This window comes from Cydia amplana, chromosome 2 (assembly GCF_948474715.1).
Source record: "Cydia amplana chromosome 2, ilCydAmpl1.1, whole genome shotgun sequence".
Taxonomy (NCBI): Eukaryota; Metazoa; Arthropoda; class Insecta; order Lepidoptera; family Tortricidae; genus Cydia; species Cydia amplana.
This window is the reverse complement of record NC_086070.1, coordinates 787,709-810,371: the sequence shown is the minus strand read 5'-3', so window position 1 is coordinate 810,371 and position 22,663 is coordinate 787,709. Positions and strand designations below refer to the sequence as shown.

General features: G+C 36.1%; 1 protein-coding gene across 1 annotated transcript in view; it reads right to left on the bottom strand.

Annotated features, from left to right (window-relative positions):
* Positions 1–17,806: 17,806 nt before the first annotated feature.
* The window catches only part of LOC134662001 (vesicular acetylcholine transporter), a 35,524-nt gene continuing 30,667 nt past the window's right edge, over positions 17,807–22,663 (bottom strand). Inside the window, exon 3 of the mRNA XM_063518238.1 lies at positions 17,807–20,034. Within this exon, the coding sequence (XP_063374308.1) occupies positions 18,065–19,876 (1,812 nt within the window). The 5' untranslated portion in view covers positions 19,877–20,034 and the 3' untranslated portion in view covers positions 17,807–18,064. The remainder of the gene's footprint in view (positions 20,035–22,663) is intronic.

Below are 22,663 nucleotides of genomic sequence, written 5' to 3'. Positions count from 1 at the left end.
TTTAGAGCTAGGTACAAGCAAAAAAACTGAAAAAGAGCAACAAATTATGCACACCAAATTGCGCAAGCTCGGATTACACGCATTTAGGACCAGAGATGCGATTTATTTGAAATACTTCTATTTAAAATGCAAATACAAAATGCAAAATACCTATTTTGTATTTTGCATTTAAATGCCTTTTAGTAAAAAACATTTTGTATTTTATTTGAAATACTTTTCGAGATATATTTTGCATTTTTAATATTCATTTCAAAATGCAAAATACTTTGTGATTAAGTTTAGCCAACATTACCAGTCAAACAAAATGAAATGAACGAATGACGCTTGTATTGCCGAATTTGACCGATAGAGGCGCCTGCTAGCGCCTGGCGCCAGCGCCAGGTATTGTTAAAAAGCGTAATAAATAAAAATTGATGTTTATTTCTTTCACATACACACTGCCTGTAAATCTTAATTTAGTGCATGGTGCATGCTAATTGCTATTAGCAAACTTAATTTCGTATGCCCTTGGGTACGACATAGTGGAACAATTTTTCTTTTTTACCATCATATGCAATATCATGTTGTGTACACCTATGATCGACGAATAAAGCATTTGTATTTTGTATTTGTATTTTTTTTTTCACTTTTTAAAAATACCAGTCCAGTTGTTATTAATAAAAGAAAAGTGTAATAATAATAAAATAAGAACTAGATGCACAATCAACCGAAATAAATGGCCACACAAGTTACAAAATGGAGCCATGGCTCTCTTTTCGTTAGTCTAGTTTTTTACATTATTTTAAGTGAGTATTATTCTCTTTATTCATTTTTCGTCTTAAGTTAGGTTTTATTACAATATGGATATAAAATTAAAATATAAAAACACTTACAAAAACAATATAAAAATATTATAAAAAAACCTAACCTAGGGTGCCGCCAGCAGCGGGGCAAGGCCCAAGCTGGCGGTGGTCAGGGCCACAGAGAGAGGAACCGGCGGACTATCCGCGCCGTGTCCAAGATCACCGCCTTCTGCATCTGGCCCTTGATCCAACCACCTAGCTAGAGTCTCTCAAGATGTTGGTCGAGACTCTTCGCTATTAGACGAAGTATTATTATTATTAATAACAGAATTTATTGATACGCGTACTGATAAATATGACCAAAATGTCATGCATAAGGTGCCATGTTATTAGACGTTTTTGTTCGGCTCGGCATTGTGTCTCTATTTCTCACGACAAATACCTAAAATAAATAAAAATATCTGAGATTTGGTCAAAAGGTATTTTATTTTGAAAAAGTATTTTGAAAATACCTATTTTGCATTTCGCATTTGAAATACATAATGCAAAACTATTTGGTATTTTGCATTTGAAATAGTAAATCTGAAAAGTATTTTGCATTTTGTATTTAAATGCTTTTTTTAAACCATTTTGTACATCTCTGTTTAGGACCAAATGAAGGTATTAATACATTTCCAACTTGCTGGAAATTCATACTTCGAAAAAACCTAATTTCACTGGCCTAGGCCACGCGAGGGCTCAATAAACGATTGACTATGACGAAGCACCGCGATAAACGAGGAACGTGATATATACGTATAGATCACACTTTACTTTATTCGTGCCAAATAGAGGCATTTATCTCAATAAATTATCGACAAACGTGCATGGGTTCATCAAATTCAATAAGTAATATATAATAGCTTTTTAGGTAAAATCTGGTCTTCTTCTTCTCGTGTAACTTATACTTCAATACGTTATTTGAGTAAGAAGAAAGCGAAGTGCCTTTTACAAGAAATTATTGACAAAAAGCATATTTTTCGCGAAAGCTGATTTTGAGTTCCAGGTAAATTGTAATTGAAAATCATATTTGGATTGGGATCAAGTTAATATTATAAATAGAAAAAAATATTTAAGATCTTTGCAAAGTTTAGGTATGTACTAGGGGCAGATTTAATTTAGGAGCTTTTCTTTAACAATAAAGAGCTGATTCTATCTGATAGAGTGTCATTTAGAAAACATGGGTATAGTTTTAGTTTCTAAGCAAAAATATTATCTTACTCGTAAACATTTTCTATTTTTTTTAGTTATACATTGTGTAAAAACACGATTTCCCAGCAATTTGTACCAACGCTAAACCTTTTTCATATCAAGAAAGTAAATTAGGTTTTCAAAACAACGATAACATACATTACCCCGACGTTATTTTATCTGCATACCTAATGTTTTATCTAGTTCATTTTCGGAATAAATTCGTTCATGTTTTTTACAACACGAGTCTAATTAGAATTCAGTGTGTTCGTGGAACACTGCGTGTGCTCGTAATCAAGTTAGGTACACTCAGGGGCAACGGAAATGGGCCGATTTTTATATAGTTGTGGATTTTTATCGTTAGATTGGGATAAAATTCGGCTGGTTTGAATAAATACAAAATCAAACCACATCTCAGGCCGGGGCCAATCTAGTTTACGACACATTATCAGATTACTGGCTTGGTACCGTGGTGATAGCTTACACCTAGATGTAGCTCAATGTTTCCATAACTTAATACGGTTAAGTGTAGCTGCGGGGTAAGTGTGGCTGAGAATCGGTCACGTGACGTCGTTCCCTTTTTCTAAAGTATCATATTTTTAAATAGCGAATATGCCCACAGGTACCGTGGGCGTTTTATTCGCCCCTATCTTTACCGAAGTTATCTCTCTGCGTGGCCTCAGGCACGGGGAAAATCTAGTTTACGGCGCATCATCACATTACTTGCTCGGTGCCGTGGTGACAGCTTATACCTAGCTCAATGTTCCCTATATATTTTTCTATTTTTATCTATCTATTCTATACACGTCATCAAGTACCCTAGCACATGATATGAGCTTACTGTGGGCACAGAATAAATAATAGTACTGTACAGAAGACTCACTCTCTAACAAAACGCGTCTGTTACGATCAGCACAGATATGGCCGCTAGGTGGCGAAAGCGCCACGCGCGGCTTATGGCTTTCCCCGAAATTGGGGCCGATTGGATGTACTTTTAGCTACCTGTAGCAAAGCGACGAAATCGCGGAGTGAGACACGCCTGCTGTGGGACTAGGTCGATTTGTGAAGGATTGACGCATAATATTTGTTTGGTTTATGATTAGTTAGTGAATGTTCTATAGGTATACAATGTATTTCACGTCCATATCCGTTACCTATCCATAGCTTCAACTACCTTAATAATTTACAAAAACCTTCTGACACCTACGTACAGGTTTAATAAAAGGATTTCCGAACAAGTAAGGGTTCGTTAAAAATAGATGATTCAGCAAACTATACGTCTACAAAGAAGTTCGTTTCGAATGGAAAAACCCGCCCGGCACACCCGCCCCGTGTTGAAAGATACACAGAATAAGTATTGTACAGTTGATTGACTTCAGACAATTTACACAACATCAACAAAGCCTCGTCACTATTAGGTACACGCCAATATGCGCCACCGCTAGGCATTGTCTCGTTTTATCGTGCACAGTATATGTAAAAAGAGGAATCAGTTATTGCCACATAATGCGAAAGGTATTTTTGTTTTGTGATATGAGCCACATGATTATATTATATTTAAAAAACGCACAGAGATTTATTTAGGGCGTACGATAGCTGGCGCGGTTGCAAGGAGCGATTGGAGCGGGTGAGCGCGAGCGGGTTAACGAAAAATAGTATGAGCAACGCTAGCTGGCCTTTTGAATCAACATACTGTGTCAATGTTAGTATTATATAACACCGCCCAGGCCGGGAATTAACTTTCTAGCCATTTTGTTTCTTGCGCGACTAATGATACTTCTTGCGAGGGTATTAGTGCGACGATAGAATCTTTTCTTTATACCAAGAAAATACTTACCTACCTATTTTTTTGTAAGTTTGTTTTGACTAGAGCCCTAGGACCTTTAGTGGGTGTACTGATTTTTTTTTTTGCTGAAATATTTATAAGTTAATTACTAAACTAATTAAATATAATAACGGTTAATTGTGCCTACTTTATTTTTCAAATGAAGAGCTAATTTTAACAGTTATAAAATTTTAACAACTGGGTCGCCTATGAACTAGAATGTCATTGATGTTAAAGTGCATATTTAATTTACTCCCCAACCTCAAGTTCAACAAATTGCCACCGCGACGTAATTGCGAACTCTACCTATTTTCTAAATTTGTCATTCTAGACATATTTTGATACACTGCTCCGCTCTCTCTTGACCTAGGTAACTATTTATAAGCTACTAATCAATGAAGCATTTAACAACATACTATGGTAGTTTTTTTTTTAATATCTAACATTCGCTATCACTATTTCTACTTGATAATCTGACTTTAGAACCCCATCGATGTTCACACCACGATGATTAATTGTGCCAACGTCACGACGTTGTTTAAGACACTGATTTAAACTTTCACGATTTTTACACATTATTAAATTGTACAACGGGACTTAATCGCGTATTTAAGTTTTAAGATTTACCTCTGACGTTTCGAGGACGGCGTTGTCCCCGTGGTCTCGGAGAAGACTGGCTAAAGTTGACATCAACATATTCATCATCATCGACATCTCGCGCGGCTTGAAGATGTTGATGTCAACTTAAGCCAGTCTTCTCCGAGACCACGGGGACAACGCCGTCCTCGAAATGTCGGAGGTAAATCTTAAAACTTAAATACGCGATTAAGTCCCGTTGTACAATTCTTTAATAATGTTGTTTCAAGAGCTGATCCCATCGACCGGGCACCTGAACCCTTCGAGGGACCTTTATTTGCTCCCTTTTTGCCTAATTAAAACTTGCCGTGTGTTGAATTGAGTGAAGGGTAGTAAGGGCTCTTGATTCGAACATGGGTTTTGGTCAAGCTTACAAAACAAGTTGGTTGTTCTTATACCAGTTAGGTACCTACTGACAAAAAAATAGAGGCACATATTTTATTGCTGGGTTACTTATTTTTATTTGCAAGTCTATTAAGTACTTCTCGAGAACTTTGTATCAAACCTAATGTGTTTGTGTTTTTCTATCAAGGAGTTCCTTATCAGCTCCATGTCAGCGTATTATTGCATTGTCATTGGAATTACGGAAATTAGTGCCCACGCCAATTCCTGGGATTAGTTGCCAAGCGGACCCCAGGGTCCCATGAGCCGTTTAATTCTCTTTGGAGCCGTGGCAAAATGCCGGGACAACGCGAGGAAGAACAAATTGTAACTGAATCAAATGGGTCATATTATTTAAAGTTTTATAAAATTGGGATTTTTAAAGAAAAAAAAAGTGTCCAAAAATTTCCATATATTATTCGATCTTTCCATTCCGTGACCGCAATACAAAGTCTATGAAAAATGGTAACGAAATGGGAAAAAAACCTTGGAACACTTTTTTTCTCCTATTAGGATAGAAAGATCTCGTGATTCTGAATAAAAATAACATAGAAATTCACAAATAAAAAAAAGCGGCCAAGTGCGAGTCGGACTCGCCCATGAAGGGTTCCGTATTTAGGCGATTTATGACGTATAAAAAAAAACTACTTACTAGATCTCGTTCAAACCAATTTTCGGTGGAAGTTTACATGGTAATGTACATCATATATTTTTTTTAGTTTTATCATTCTCTTATTTTAGAAGTTACAAGGGGGGGGGACACACATTTTACCACTTTGGAAGTGTCTCTCGCGCAAACTATTCAGTTTAGAAAAAAATGATATTAGAAACCTCAATATCATTTTTGAAGACCTATCCATAGATACCCCACACGTATGGGTTTGATGAAAAAAATTTTTTTGAGTTTCAGTTCGAAGTATGGAGAACCCCAAAAATTTATTGTTTTTTTTCTATTTTTGTGTGAAAATCTTAATGCGGTTCACAGAATACATCTACTTACTAAGTTTCAACAGTATAGTTCTTATAGTTTCGGAGAAAAGTGGCTGTGACATACGGACGGACAGACGGACAGACAGACAGACATGACGAATCTATAAGGGTTCCGTTTTTTGCCATTTGGCTACGGAACCCTAAAAAGTGTAGGGGACAACTTTGAATAAAATGGCCCAGATACCACATAGTGGCCCAAATTTAAGATATTAAGCAAAATATACGCAGTGAAGTTTATTATTTAACTTATCTTTAATAGAAAAAAACCGACTTCTCTAACTACTAGCCTAACCCGACTTAACGGCGCTTATATATACTTTATTTGATAATATGTATACATTTTATGGTAATCATAGTGTTTTTTTTTTTAGTTTAGGTATCATAGTGGTTTTCCGGGTCAAGGTCCGGGTCCGGGTCCGGATCCGAGTCCGGGTCCGAGTCCGAGTACGGGCCCGAGTCCGAAGTCCGGGGCCCAGTCCAAGTCAAATTCGAAATTCAAAATCACAAAACGTGTATTCGCCGTTGAAAAGTTCTGTTCTGATCATCATCAGCAGTTCCACTTCTTTTTAATGTAAATGCTTGATTTTCTGATGAAAATATATAAAATTCTATACGTATGCCTTTAAGATTTGAGGAGTTCCCTCGATTCCTCATGGATCCCATGTTCGGGACTTGAGATTGACATAAATGTGCCTAAAAACCTAAATTGCTTAACAAACATAACGAAAAGGACAAATCGCCAAATGCGAGCAGCTCGCTGCCATGCATAGCTGCTATGCGTCGTTGAAGAGTTCCGTTATGATCATTATCAGCAGTTCCACTTCATCAAATGTGACAGTTTTTAATGAAAATGCTCGATATTCTGATGAAAATACAAAAATCTCTATATTCATTCCTTTAAGATTGGAGGAGTTCTCTCGATTCCTCGTGGATCCCATCATCAGAACTCGAGCTTGACAAACATGTGGCTTAAAAACTTAACTTGCTTAACAAACATAACGAAGAGGACAAATCGCCTAACGTGAACTATGCGTCGTTGAAGAGTTCCGTTCTGATCATCATCAGCAGTTCCACTTCATCAAATGTCACCCTTTTGAATGTAGGTATATGCTTGATTTGTTGATAAAAACACAAAAATCACTATATGTATGCCTTTAAGATTTGAGGAGTTCCCTCGATTCCTCATGGATCCCATCATCAGAACTGGGTTTTGACAAAAATGGGACCAATCTGTATGCATATACATACAATCAAAAGAAGAATTTTCAAAATCGGTACAGTAATGACGGAGATATGGAGTAACAAACATAAAAAAAAACATAAAACCGAATTGATAACCTCCTCCTTTTAGATTTGGAAGTCGGTTAAAAATGTGTAAAAATCCCGACCGCTCAAATACCTACCTACCCTCAAAATTTGGAAGTTCTGTTAATTCTCCCTTCGATTGAGACCTCCGCCTGAGGGTTCCCCTCGCACGCGCGGGTCAAACGGCCGTGAAAATTTAACGAGCCTCCTATTACTACATTTTCGAATACCTAAGTGTTTTTCAAGTGTTTCTTTAATGTTTTAACGGTCCTATTAAAGGCACAGGTCAATTATTTTGACTTTTATTTGAACGGTCAAAATGTAGGGCGTCGGTTATGTTGACTTTTATTCGAATAGACTTGTGAGCTATGAATATTTTATGATTTCATGGATTAAGTCCATAGAATTCAATTCCAAACACAATTAGACTTATAAATTAAATTAAATAATTATTTATTTCAGAATACTTTACAGTGTCTATAATAATTATAGATTAGTATTATAGTATAATATTTTTTTTTTAATACTTAGTTAAACCATGAAGGGTCTAATTTTTTTTTAATTTACAAGAAATAATAGATATCTCGAAAATCAGACAATACCGTCATGGAAAGCTGCCTCTTTGTATTTTATTTGTGATTAGCACTGAATAAGTAAAAAAAAACTCCTGTAACTATTTTCTTGACATATCACTTGCAGCGCACATCCCTCGCACTAATATACAACAGCAATAGTAATTTAACATGGTACCAGCAGCACAAAAACTGCAACCCCGCGGTCCCTCCGCCCGTGAGTGATGTTTTCATTATGGCGGGCGGTCTCGTAGCGCTACGCTGCGTAGCACACTCGTAGCGCTCATTATGTGCTACGCGTGGACAGGATCAATGTTCTAATAATATTTGATGTCACAACAGCCATATTCGAACTTTAACGGCCCAATTCGAACTTTAAGATACGTCAGTTAATATACCTAGAAAAGATATGGATTAGATATGTCAGTGTCAAAAGTGACGTTTTTGTTTGAAGAAATGTCACATTTGACACTGAAATATCTAATCCATATCTTTTCTAGATCTATTAACTGACGTATCTTAAAGTTCGAATTGGGCCGACACTGACGCGTGACGGCCCGATTCGAACAATGCTTATAAGAAGCCACATGGGTACGATAACGATCTGTATCAAAAGTGATATTTCTTCAACCAAAAAACGTCACCAATTGTTAAATCTGAATGAAACTGACTGTTATAGTTAGATTTTTGTTAAAATATCCGAATGGTACGAAAAGCTCTTATTTAAGTAACATTCAGACATCTTTAAAGAATCCATCTATACCCTATACCAGCGGTCGGGAACTAGCGGCCCGCGGGGAACCTCTCACTTGCGGCCCGCGAGCCTCCCTGGCTATTTTGTATGTAATATTGACAAACGACAATGTCTGATAAAGTCATAAATATTAACAAAGTGCGGCCCGCGTCACCTTCGTTAACTACTATGTGGCCCTTGGCTGCTAAAAGGTTGCCGACCGCTGCCCTATACTAACGAAGTTCATTTATTTATTCTTCAACTATCAAGTTAAGAAAGAGAGATAAAAAAACCTGAATTGCCAACTAGCTTGAATATAATTTATGGAGGTAATCTTATCGATTCATTTGTTATCTTACCTAATAAATTACTAACAAGACCTCGACAGAACCCTAAAAACATTATTGTCCCTCGAGTAATTACTTAATTTTCCTCCCCGAACCCCGACCCGCGCTAATTTGACTAATTAACGGAACAGAACACCCCAGTCTCCCCTTTGCCAAGCAAATATTACCCTTAGACCGTTATCACACTGTCCGATCCGATATCGGATGTAGGATCCTACATCTGCAATAGGGAGTATTACTGCAATGTTTTGCCGCCAGAGTGCAGACCGAGACCACGGGGACGCCGTCCTCGAAAAACCGGTGTCGGCGGTAAATTTAAAACTTAATTTTACGCAATTAAGTCCTGTCGTAGTGGTTAATAATGAGTAAAAATCGTGAAAGTTCAGTGTTTTAAAACACATGTATTTAACTTCCACCCGATATCCGATATCGTATCGGGAAATGTGAAAACGTTCTTACATCAACCAACAAAATCGATCGTAACCAAACCGCCAAATCAAATTGAACCGTAAAACAATTGAATTAAAGTCTTAAATTAATTGGATTCTGTTTATCGAATTGCGTTTGGAGTTTGTTGATTAAGTGTTAGATGAAATTGAATTTTGTGGTGTTGGTGTTATGGTGTAGAATCGTGTGGATCTAATTTTGTTTTGTGGGTATGGTTTGGGTGATAAACATCTCATATTATTGTAATCACCGTAATGAGTAGTTATTGTTTGGAAAGTTCAATTTACTAGTTGGAGTAGTGCGTAATGAATTTGTGGGTTTGAACTTGGTTTAAATATTTTATTTTCGTAATGCCCACCATAAAGATTTTCCTATTTTTAATTTGAGCCTTGCTGTATGGTCAAATCCTATATTTTAAACATGAAATTACTTTACTTGAAAGGACATACGAATTTAATCCTCGACACAAAATAATCAAATCTGAAACTCCAAAAACGCTCGACCTCGTCGGCGACTAAACGAAGTGTATTCATAAATAAATTCATTTTTAGACCTGTGCCTGTGCTTATCAGTTATCATATTAAGACCGTCCGCACCGCAGTGTACGTACAGATGTAAGTAGTGCATAATTGTACAACCTCAGTAAAAGTACCCTAAAAGTAGGGTTCCGTACCTTAAAAGGAAAAAAACCGGAACCCTTATAGGATCACTCGTGCGTCTGTCTTTCGGCCTCTCCGACCATTCCCCCCCCCCCACTTATTTATCTCCGAAACTACTAAGTCTAAAATTTAAATAAATAACAGGGACACCTATTAGAAATGTGTAGTCAAGCGTGAGTCAGACTTAATATACGGAACCCTTGAAACGCGATTCCGACTCGCACTTGGCTGGCTTTTTGTGTCTTGTCGCTTTCCATACAGCTTATGTCAAAAGTCATAGGGTGACCGTGATTTACCTGATTATAATGTAATGGATTATGAATATTATGATAAATTAATAAAACTCGATTTGGTGTAACAATTTTATTTGATTCGATCACTGAATTCCCACTTAGATACAACTAGATAGAATATATCGCTTATGTATAACCTGACAGTTTCGTTACATCTTACTCGTACTACGGTCCAGTCGCTGGAATATCTTGCATCCTTTTTGCACTAGACTAATTAGAAAGAGGCCGAGAAATTACTACAGTTTCAAAAATACATAAGTTCGCAACACTTCCGTGGAGTCCGTCTAGGTTTACTTTGCACTTGAATAGAACAAAGTGAGGAGTGTTATTATGAACGTCTTATTTTCATACAAATTTGACATTAATTATAATATTACCACACTTTGACGCAGAGTTAGCTTGGTCTGACTCTACACTGATTTGTCATTTAAATATTAAATACTGTCATAAAAAAATATTTTTCCATTTTGCGCGGACTTAAGCCATTTTGATATGCATCGGCAAAATGTGATGAGTAAATATTTATATCATTTCACTCATTCATCTTAAATTGAGGAGATATTATAGGTATATATTTAATAGAGGAGACATTAAATATGTAGAACTTGGAGGCGTGTCCAGAAACACAAAATAGGATACTAACTTGATATCGATATGAGTGCGTCTGGCTCCCACTAATATATGTGTTAGAGTGACAGCCCTGATATTGAATTCTAATCAGTATCATATTTCTCATTTCCAAATATGCCTCCGGATCTTTGTTGTCTAAATTAAAGATTTCATTTCTAATTACTGTAGTGCAAAAATTCAAGAAACAAATATTTTTTAATATCATTCAATTACGTATGTTTTAGTTAGGGTGACCAGAACGACACACAATTTACAGGATATTCCATCAACTTGACAATTTTAAAGGATTACATCAAACGATTACATTTATAATTTACTTAAAAAAGCTTTATATTAAACAAGCCAAGCCAAGATTCCAATTGTTTGCACCATAGCGAACGATACGGTAAGTCTCTCTATCACTCTTCCATGTAAGTGCGACGGAGAGACATTGGCGTTTCGTTCAATATGGCGCAAACGAATGGCATCTTGGCTAGACCCTCTGATAACGGAACTCGACCAAAACCTTAGAGATTGCAACCATCAACAGTCATCACTACTAACTAAATGCTATTTTACATTAATTTTATATGATTCCAGTGATCTAATTTTTAACTTCTATTGTGTAATATAGAGTATGCTTCATGAGTATATATAATGACGCGATTATTGAAATACATTTAGAGTTCTTATTAATAAATTGGTAACGTTGAAGGAATTTTCAAGGCAATGACTGCCGATATTTGGTATAATCGAAAATATCTATAACGGCTTAGGCATATTTCGCTATAATCAACATTGATTATTCTAAATCAGGGTAAATGAAATTGATCAATTCTCAAAATAAATAAATAATAACGATATATTTTTTATAAATAATGATGTAGAAAGAAATATAACTGAGGTATTCCTTGAATCCATTTATAACATATATTTATAAATCGACTTATAATTTACAATTTATACTTTATTTTGTTAACTAAGTTTCAACTAATTTCTAAGTATTAATTATCTACCGAGCAAAATATTAACAGCCTATAATCATATTACAATGATGTTGATTGCACTACACTTATATATTTATATTATATTCTAGGATTAATAATATTATATAATTTGAATAAATCAAATAATTTAGGCGATTGGGTTTAAAACGCGTTAAACGAGTAGGGTGAATTCATTCAGAAAGTAACATATTTAAGTATTATTTTAATTTTAGTTACATTTAAGCTTATAAGGGTTGTTAACTTGCGTAATAAGAATATATTTTTATTTTATGATTTGATTACCATTAACACTACTTGAAGAATTCTATTTGTGAGAGAGGAAGGGAGATAGCAAGGATTAGATAAGTCTATTATGTTTGATATTCATATCTATCACTCATACTTGCGTGGGCCTCCGATTGCTATATTTACATTATATGCCTACTTATCATGTATAGCTATGTTATGATTAATATGGTACATTGGAAAAATGCACGGTACGATTTCGTCGACTTATTTCCTAACCTAAGACCTTAACGTTCTAATGAGATAACTTTGTATACCAACACGCGTTACTACACAAAGTAGTCGTTAATAAGAAGCTTAATAATATTTTAAAAATTTGTCCCAAAAGCGACTCATGGTCACCCTGGTCAAATAAAAGAAGCGTATAGAGATTCTATAATTATTTAATATTATGAGATAATCCCATTATAACTAACTTGATAATTTGGTGTTAATATATTAAAAACATGAAACTAAAATAACGGAACTCAACTAAATCGAACCTTTTTTTTGCAATATTTATCAAACTATTATACAGTTGATATTTACTTGCAATTTATACTAAAATATCACTATATTTTACAAAATGAGTTAATAAGAGATCTTTATTCAACCAACATAATAATAACAGCATAAGTACCTTCAGATCCACAGCGCAGGCTTCGTTATCATACAGAAAGCTCATCCACCTCAGGTTTCGTCAAAATAAAATGCATTTCTTCACACATGTCATCCGCAACACGCATCGTCAAATTATAAAGGAAATAAAACAAATAATTTAATAATAATTTACAAAATAAAATGTAACACAGGAAATCAAGCACATTGATTGACTCCAAAAAAAGCGATAGATGACTAACTGATATTTGCGAATAGCATTTTAGGTTTAAACCTAAACTTCATAATGATTAAGTTTTTATTTAGATTATTTAATAGAAAATATTATATAGAATATTCACCTTTTGTTTATGATAAAATAATATGTTGCGTTGTATATTGATACATTGTAAACAATTTATCGATTGAGAATCCGCAACGATATTTGGAAGCCGCAACTTACCAGATGGAGTTTTTGCTTGTATTTTAACTCTTAAATTTAGTTTTTTCAGTCGCCAAAATTTTAATGAGAAATGAATTAGGAAGAATAATAAGTATGAATATAAAACAAGAAAACGATTCAAGATTACTTTAAGTTATAGCTAAGAGGAAAGTTAAAATTTGGAAGATATACAATTAATTGAATATATCAAGATCAAGTTATGAAATGTTAAGATACAGTACTAACGGACGGGTGCTGATCTAGTTTTGGAAATCCAACGGCAAACTTGTCTAGATAGTTTAATTTTTACACTTAAATTTGAAATCAATACTAAGTATGTATTATCTTAAGAAATTCGAATTTATTTAGAATTCATCAATCAGACGCCAAATAAACATATATTTATACAATATTAATATTTTTAATATAAGTAGCTAAGAAGCAAAGTTTTTTTAATAAATATGAAGATTGCTGTTAGATTTCATGCAATACCTAGTTAGTATCATAGTGACATCGAATTAACATTTAAATCAGAAATGCATGTGATTTTTGTTTTATAACTTATTTCCCATTCATTTCAATGCTTATATTTCAAAATATAAAATACATATATGTACCTAAGTACAACATTTATAAAGTACATTTTGTGGCTATCCGTTTTCTAACATGATAAAAACTGATGAAATGAAATAAAATTCATAATAACGTTATTTATTTGTTAAACATACCTACATGCATTTCTAATTGAATTGAATTATGATAAATTATTTGATGATTTGTGAAACAGCCAATCGGTTACACTTACATTCCCAAGTCAACACACACATTCATGAAGATCGAATATCTAATAAATTACTTACATTTATAGGTTATTTAGCATTAACTAAATTCATACCATCCATATTTATTCAACTACTGTACTAGATAAAATAAAAAAAATTAGACACTCGAAAAAGATATGACGTCATAGTTCCCTTACCGACAATAATTTTTAATAAGTATACATTTATTCAAAAAAATTGTAAAATTCTGATATGTTTACGATTTTTGAGCATAAGGGAATGGATGTCGTCACTCTTTTATACATAATGTTTTAGACAAAATTAATTAAAATATAAATGATATTTCATACAAATTCTGAGGATATTAAATAAATGTTAAACCACTATAATTAAAAAAGATTTTTAATAATACTAATAATACCTAAAGTGTTAATGTGCGTCTTTCTTCGACAAGTCCTACCAACTACCAACATATGTTATTTTTTGAATAAAATATGTAGAATAGTAAAATTTCAGTAATAACAGAAAAGAATTTGCTTAAGGTGAGCTATAATTAATTAAAATATTTTAAGCTTTTAAAGAAGAAGCTTTTTAAATACGCATTGAACTGTTTATGTTAGAAAGTTGTTTTTGTGTTGTAACAAATTCAAATTAATTATGTATCTGTAACATACCATTGTAAAATACCATTTGGCATGAAGTCCGTCATTTGTACATTGTTGTATAAATTTTGTGCAATAAAGCGTAAATAAATAAACATCAGATCACTTTAAGCATATTTTTTTTACGTAAATAAAGAAAGATGCAATACAATTAAAGGCTGACCGTCTTTACAACTTTATGGTTACAAATGTAATTGTATTAAATCTTCAAAATGTTTATTTAAAACAAATATACACATAATAAATAGTTTAAAATGCTACAGTCACGCAATATATGACTAAGTCTCCAAAAGCTATATTACATAAACCACAATATCAATATAGCTTTAAGTAAAGAGATAATATATAAAACTAGCGCGGTATATGTATATCCTTACATCTAATGATATGTATGTGATATCGGTTTCTTTATTGCTAACAGTAATTTGCACGATATAAAATATAACGCACACCTACTACTAAACACATTGACTAGCGTTCATGACTGAATTGACATAAAACATGTGATTAATAATAAGTATAAATTTAAATTTAGCTTTAGAAGCTGGCAACTTTGTACAAACTCCTCATAAATAAATATATGTGTCATAAACAGTGAATTTCCCGAGTTAGAATCACTTTACTCAGTATGTAGTAGGTATTTTTACTTGGCCACTTAAATTTTAAATGTGTTTACTTTCATTTCCTTTTTTTTTTCTTTTTAGCTTTGAACATTTTCTTGTAGTTGCCTCTACTCGATCGTCATTTTTGTTGTAATCGTCGTCATTCTTGTATCCTAATTTTTGCTGATATTTCTATGTTCATTTTGCCTTGTGGTTTTATCATTAATATTATCAATATGTATCTTTAAACATGTACGAATAACTGTTTACGACACATAATTTTGTCTTTTAGACATTCACTCAAGTACAACTTAAAGAATTGAATCACCATATTCAAGTCAATTGCACCCACGAACGCCTCACTAACGACAAATGTCACCTTGTGCTACTAATTAATTGAATTTCGGGAGAATTTGACACAAAAATTGACTCTAAACTTACATTATATTTTTAAGTGTCAGTCAAAATGTCTGATTAGACCGCTCCATGGCGGTTATGTGCACTTTATAATGTTATTTTATATGTGCATAACAAGTTGTGCGAACAGAAAGTGCAGGAGGAGCTCTAACGTTGCTATTGTACTCTCCAGGCTATGACTAAGTCCAATACTTCAACTCAAACGGTACCATGGTATATTTAGAGTAAGGTACCCATTAATATCCCCTGAGGCACTCCAAAATTGTACGATATGTACTAGCGATTTTGCTATTCAATTGCGAATTATAATTGCTTTAGAGGGATAATTGAAACTATACTAGTAACTATACTGAATAAGTTTATTATGAGAGGTCGTTAGATTTGTCTCATATTGTGATTTAACAACAGTAACCTTATCGAAAGCTATAGCAAAGTCACAATGTATTTTAGCAATTAAATTACCACACACCATATTGTTTAGAGATATTATTCATTATGGTTTGTATATCTGGAATATTTAAGCTTTTATTGTTTAAAACAGTAATATTTGAGTGAATAATTGATGTTGAATTCACCAAAAAAGATACAAGGTCACCTACGGTACGCTATCCGCACTTTTAGTTACAGTTCTTAGGTACATAATTCTAGCACAGTTCTAATTACTGGGTAGTTAATGGGTGCCTTAGTTTCGGGAATCTGTCGTCAGAACAACTGAAACCCTAGCCGTCATAAAAACGACAATATTCATAATAGGTATCACTTTTATCTTTATACACTCTTTCAATTGACATATCGGGCGCGTCACTTTTTCTTGTACAATTAACTTTAGTTTCCTTTAATTTGACTCTGTGATACAGTCGACCGTAATAATCCTCGGAGAGTAGAAACAGTTAGTCAAATTTGGATTCAAATGTCATATTTGGAATCGATATGCTTTAAAGTATATGACATCAATTTATCGTTACAAGCAGGGTGTTTCTCTCCACCGAAGGATGCAATCTTGTCCTCCCGCGTTTCTACCATCAATATACCAAAACACAGACTACACTGTACACTTAGAAATAATTAAAACTACCCTTATCCTACGTGAATCAAAAGATTCTGATATGTTTCGTTACCTTGGTTGCAACTTTATCACAAGTTGGTTGAACCTAAATTAATTGATATAATAATTGAATATGTTTATGAGAATTGATATAAGCAATACACTAGATCTTACTCTAATATTGCTGATATAGCATAGAATACATCTTAATCTGAATCTTAAACAGTAAAGATATATTCACAGTCAAAGGCGACAAAATGACGGCAATGAACTTTATGTACAAAACATATTATATGTACTCTTTGATAATTTTACTCATATTTTGAATAGGTAATATGATTAAGCGAGTCTATCAACACATAATTTCGGTCACTTGTCAAAACATTTACAACATGACAGCGCTTGAATTTTCTAACGCGGTTATTCAACAATGTGACAAAAATTAGCTACAGTAAGTGCCAGAAGATTTGTAATATATATGACATCTTAGGCCCTCACGTGATTTTGAGTGCGTTGACCCCACTGCTCCCCAAACATTAATATGTAAAAATAAACATCTACCTTAAACCGAGACTATTTGCTACCTAGAGTCTGGGAATTTAATGTACCATTTAAATATAGTTTGATCCGATTAATAACTATATCTAGTCGAAGGCAAATTCAACAGTGGTATTAGTATATCCAGAACAATACATATCAACAAGAAACAGGCAACTGCTCGCCCCGCAGCGCACGCCGTGGCCTTCTGTTTGGAGTATTTTTGACGCTAGTGTACTGCCTGAGATTTTACATTATGTATGTAAATGTACAAATATTTGAAAGAGTCTCATTTGTCTTCTAAAAGATATTGTCTTCCATTTGCAATCCTTGACGTTAATTCTCCCTTGTGTAACTTAATTTATAGCCCAAAACCCAGAATGATGTGGCACCATAAAAATGTCTATCAGATACGATAAATTTAACTTCCATGATCAGTTCCTATTAACAAGACTACCCATGGTAAGAGGCAGTTTTTATGAAAATCGTCTTTATATTAATTATAATAGTACGACCATTATTAGGTATTTGGGACTTATAGCGGTAATGATATTTATCTCATATCTCAGCAACCTAACCCAGTGTTTCCTCATGAATTGTCTATATTAGGTTTTTAGGAAGAAATCAGCTTAATCATTTCTTTCAAAGTGGTATGCACAATTATAGTGCTAGTTATATAAAGCATCATCATTTTGGTAAAATACAGGGTCCTGGACGCGACGAGGCGAGCAGCGTAAAATTATCTACAATACGTTATTTATTACAAGCACAGCTATAATAGACATCTAGTCAGACACGAAACAACCGCCGCCGCCGCGGCTCAGTGATCGAAGTTATACCCAAATATTATAATTACACAACAAGTAAATTCAAAAAAGACAACAACACCGAATGATGGCTCTAGAAGCCTTGCCGGAAGGGGTTTTTAACCGGGGCCGGTCCGGCGGGGGCGGCCGGCGCGGCGGGGGCCGCTCGGAATGGGTTCGAGGCCGGCGGCTGCGACGGCAGCTGCCGAGGCTGATTGTACTCTTGCTGCTGATACTCCTGCTGATACCCTTGCTGTTGCTGCTGGTCATAACCCTGGCTATAACCCTGGTTGTTCTGGTATCCACCCTGCTGATACGATTGGTCGTAAGAGTAGCCGCCCGCGTCTACGCTGGTCTCCTGCACCTGCTGTCCATCCACGTTCGAGTACTCCAGATGATTCTTATAGTCACCGTTCACTGGCCGCTGGTCCTGCAGGCTGTACGTCTGGTACTCTTTGTCGGGCGGGTCTGCCATCAATATGTTGGCTTCGTTCTCGAACGGCTTGAAATCGTAGATGTGCCGCAGGTACATTAGCACTGGCGCGTACAGGAGATTACTGAATGCGATGAACAGGTTGAGTGCTGTGAAGCCGATCGCTTCTACGACCTCGCCGGCGATAATTGGGCCGACGGCGTACGCGAACGAGTACGAGATGTCGGCGATGGCGTAAATACTTCCATATACGGAAACATAGCGGACATCCACTAAGTACCCTAGCATTGGGAGCAAAGCCGTGTCAATCAACGCTATTCCAAAGCATATTCCGCAGATTGGGATCATCAGCATCTTGTATGAACTAGCGAATGGGATGATGAAGCAGCACAAGCCTTCAAGTGCTAACCCACCCGCCGCCATCAACCACTGGTGTTGAGGGTACTTTCTCGCCATCTTGACCGTTATAATCACCCCGAGCACGTGCGGGAAGAACGCCGGCAACCATATCATACCGATCTTCCAGTTATCTTTAGTGAGGTTATCTTCCATCCAGAAGGAGATCGTCGGCTCAAGGAAAGCCAAGGCCACGTTAGACATCATCAGCGCGCCGGCGCAAACGGCGATATATGGGTCCATGAGAAGTTTCCAGATCGGTGTGCCGGCCACTTTCGGCTGGTTGGCTTCCTTTATTTGCGTTTTGAGCGGCTTCATCACAAGTAATAACATAAATCCGTCAAGAAGTGAAATCAGAGCCAGGATTAAAAATGGTACTTCTTTTCCCGCAAACTGATAAAGTGCTCCTCCGAAAGGCGGAGCCACGAGACATCCGAAGCTGATGAAGGCGAGAGCGATACCCAAGGCCTTAGACCGTTCCTGCTCCTCTGTAAACCTGTCGGCAATCATGGCTAGACCTGCCGTGTCCGCGAACGCGGAACCCACACCCTGCAGACTCCTCGCGAAAAACAGCATGCTGTAGCTCCGACCGCACGCGAATATCGACGTAGACAAGAACATTATAATGAGCCCGATCATCATAGGCACATCGTATCCTATACGATCGATTAAGGCACCAGAAAACGGGTTGATCATGAGCTGAACGATCGCTTTTGAAGCGAAGAGCACGCCGGTGGCGGAGTCTTGGCCCTCGTGCGACGCCGGTATAATTTTGGTCGGGATGATGGTGCGGTTGCCTTCTATGATGGGGTCGAGGGTGACGACGTGGTCGTAGCCCGCCTCGCCCCACGCGCCGATGTAGCGCAGGTAGTCGGGGATGATCGGTACAATAACCATGTACAACATGTTGTCTAAGAGCAGCGCTATAGACACGATAACCAGGATAATCTTTCTCTGCGCGCTCGGCTCCTGAGTCTTCTCCCAAATGATCTCCCGCACTTCTTTCACCTCCAGGTTGACCATGGGGATGGTGGTGCTGTCAATCTTTTGCCATATCGATTGCGGTCCCTCAGCCATCTTGAAGGTTTCTCACAGCTTCGGCTAAATACAATGTGTGTCGCGAGGATCTGTTACCATATTCGGAGGGGCCCGAGTCCCCGTCCTGTCGACTCGTTTCTGCGTTTCTCAGTGATCATTGGCCCCGCCTCCGACGCGACCCTTCGGGACTTCGGAACCTGACAACAAACAGAAATGATCATTGAGTTATCATTTCGTTGGCATACGGGGCGGGTGAGAATTGTTTCAAAAGGATTTTGAGTCGATCTTTGTTTCTGTTAGTTGCATGGTTCCTTAGTCCCGAGCGCTAAAGTCAAGATCTTCTATCCAAAGACGATTCAGAGTCCTTTTGAACAAAGCACAGTTAAATTTTGATATGAGGTGCACAATTAACACATAGGGTAATCACTACTGATAAGAAGTAATAATTTGTAATCATAGATTAGGCATCAAAAACCTTTAATGTCGAAAAGACTAGTCTCTGTACGAACTGTATGTAAAAATATTAAATGAAAAAGTCTTCCCCCACAATGTGGCAATAATAATTACGAGTAGAAGTACATCAATAAGTGTTAAAGACTTTCAGGTCTACAAAAGCAATATTTTGCGAATTTAAGTAGGTATAGCTACATCAAGCTATCCATGACTTAACCGTATAAATATAAATGAATTCTCAATTTTATTTAAAGCACGTTTAAAAACGGTTTTTTTCTTTCCAGTATCAATAATAACGAGAAAACTAGTGCCCACGCCAATTACTGGGATTAGTTGCCAAGCGGACCCCAGGCTCCCATGAGCCGTGGCAAAAATGCCGGGACAACGCGAGGAAGATGATGATGATCAATAATAACGAGCATGAATTTGTTTCATCGCTGAAGGGTCACAGGAAAATTGTAAGTAAAACGTCCATCTTTCATTCATGCATTCTGTCGGAGGCATAACGGCCTGTTTGCAATCCAATTTGCATGGAGGCGGTGCAGGTCAATCCCATCGCTTACTAAACAAGGGGAGTTTATTTTCAAACGAACCAGGATATTGCGAACATCAAAGTGCATACCAAAAATGCGATTCGGTAAAAATACGTCAGTATAATGTGATCTAGATACGTCCGAATTAAATTAAATAAGTGACATTCGCCGCCGCATAATTTGCGATTAAATTAAACGTAAAATACGTTAATTCCGTTCATTGTTTCCGCCGCTGTATCTGTCAATTTTCGTGATAAAATGAGTGAAGGAATGAACGTCACAATCGCGGCAGTAATGCGGCGGCGAACGACTCTCATTGAATGAATGAAATTGACGGATACAGCGGCGGCAACAACGACGAACAATAAGGGTAACATTCCATTTCTGACCGCAGCTGCACTACTGGTACTGAACTTGTCGCTGTTACTGTCAATTTCCATAGTAAAATGAACAGTAGTGCAGCTGCGGTGGATAATGGTCTGTCACCTTAATGCAGCTGCAGCTGCAAATGACATCAGAACGTCTCCTTTAAGCGTTGCTGACAGTTTATTTACCCTTTGCCCTTTAGTTATTATTTTCTAGCTAGTTAGATATCTCAAGACCTCTCTCAGCGTTTTGTTGTACGTGACTCGTCTATAAGCTTCGCATATTTATGAGAATCCATGAGAAGAACGAAAATGGCGGTAATCGGATCTGTTCAACGCAGTTTTTGTACGAACATTTTCTTGTTTGAGCTAAACGCAATTTACTGACGGCAGGTGATGAGATTGAGTTTATTTGGAGATTGGTTTTATTGAGCAGTACTCTTTCAAGTAAACTGTGAAGCAAAGTTCTATTTTGCCTCTAGTCAACAATTTTGGTATCTGCCTTATATGTATATATTTATATTCATAATTCAGGAGCAGACACAAAAAAATACAAATAAAGTGGCTATCACTTTTCTTGAATATTAATACGTTTCCCAAAAATGCGCTCGAAGATGAGAAAAATACGAATATGATAATAATGGAAGCCTTTTAAGATCTCTAATATTCCAATTCTATATGATAGTATGACAGCTCATATTCCCCACATCCTACATCTCAATCTTATGAAGCCTCATTCGTGCGTACGTCAAACATCAAAGGGAAAAAACATGAAACATGAGTCATGAGGGGCCCAATTTCACTCAAGAAAGTTATTTAGTCATGACTACTTATTTGAATAAAACATTATCCTTTTATTATGCGGTAACAAAAAGTACACGTGTTACAGATAAAATATTTTAAGCTACGCGCCGTCACTTCCAATTTTATACCTAATTGCGTTATTGCGTATTTATGTGAGTGTGTATTGCCGTGCCGTTCTGAAAGTTTCTTTTATTTATGGCTACCATCTCTTCTCAATCATATTTTACTATACTTAAACGTATCTGAATCAAAAAAATCTTTTTTACATAGTGCTGTCGGATTACTTGCTTTTGTATTTTGTCTCATAACCTGTAAACCTTTTGAGACCACTCGTTAAACATATTTATTAAAGATAAAGCTTTGGATTGCGGTTCTGGCCGGCAGCCAAGTGGGACAAGCCTAGAGCCAAGATCTTGACATCCTTCAGCCGATGGCTCTCGAGGTCGGCCCGGGCTTTAACTTTATAAACTGGATTTAAGATAATTGGGATATGGTCAACCGTGGTAAATGCGTCACTTGAGGTAAATGCGTTTTTTAAAGATTTCTTCTAAACGGAACATTTTAGAACTATTATAGCCATCTGCATTAAAAGTTCAGTGACCACACTTCAAACAGAGAGGGTTGCAATAGTTCTAAAATGTTCTGTATAGAAGAAATCTCTAAAAGACACA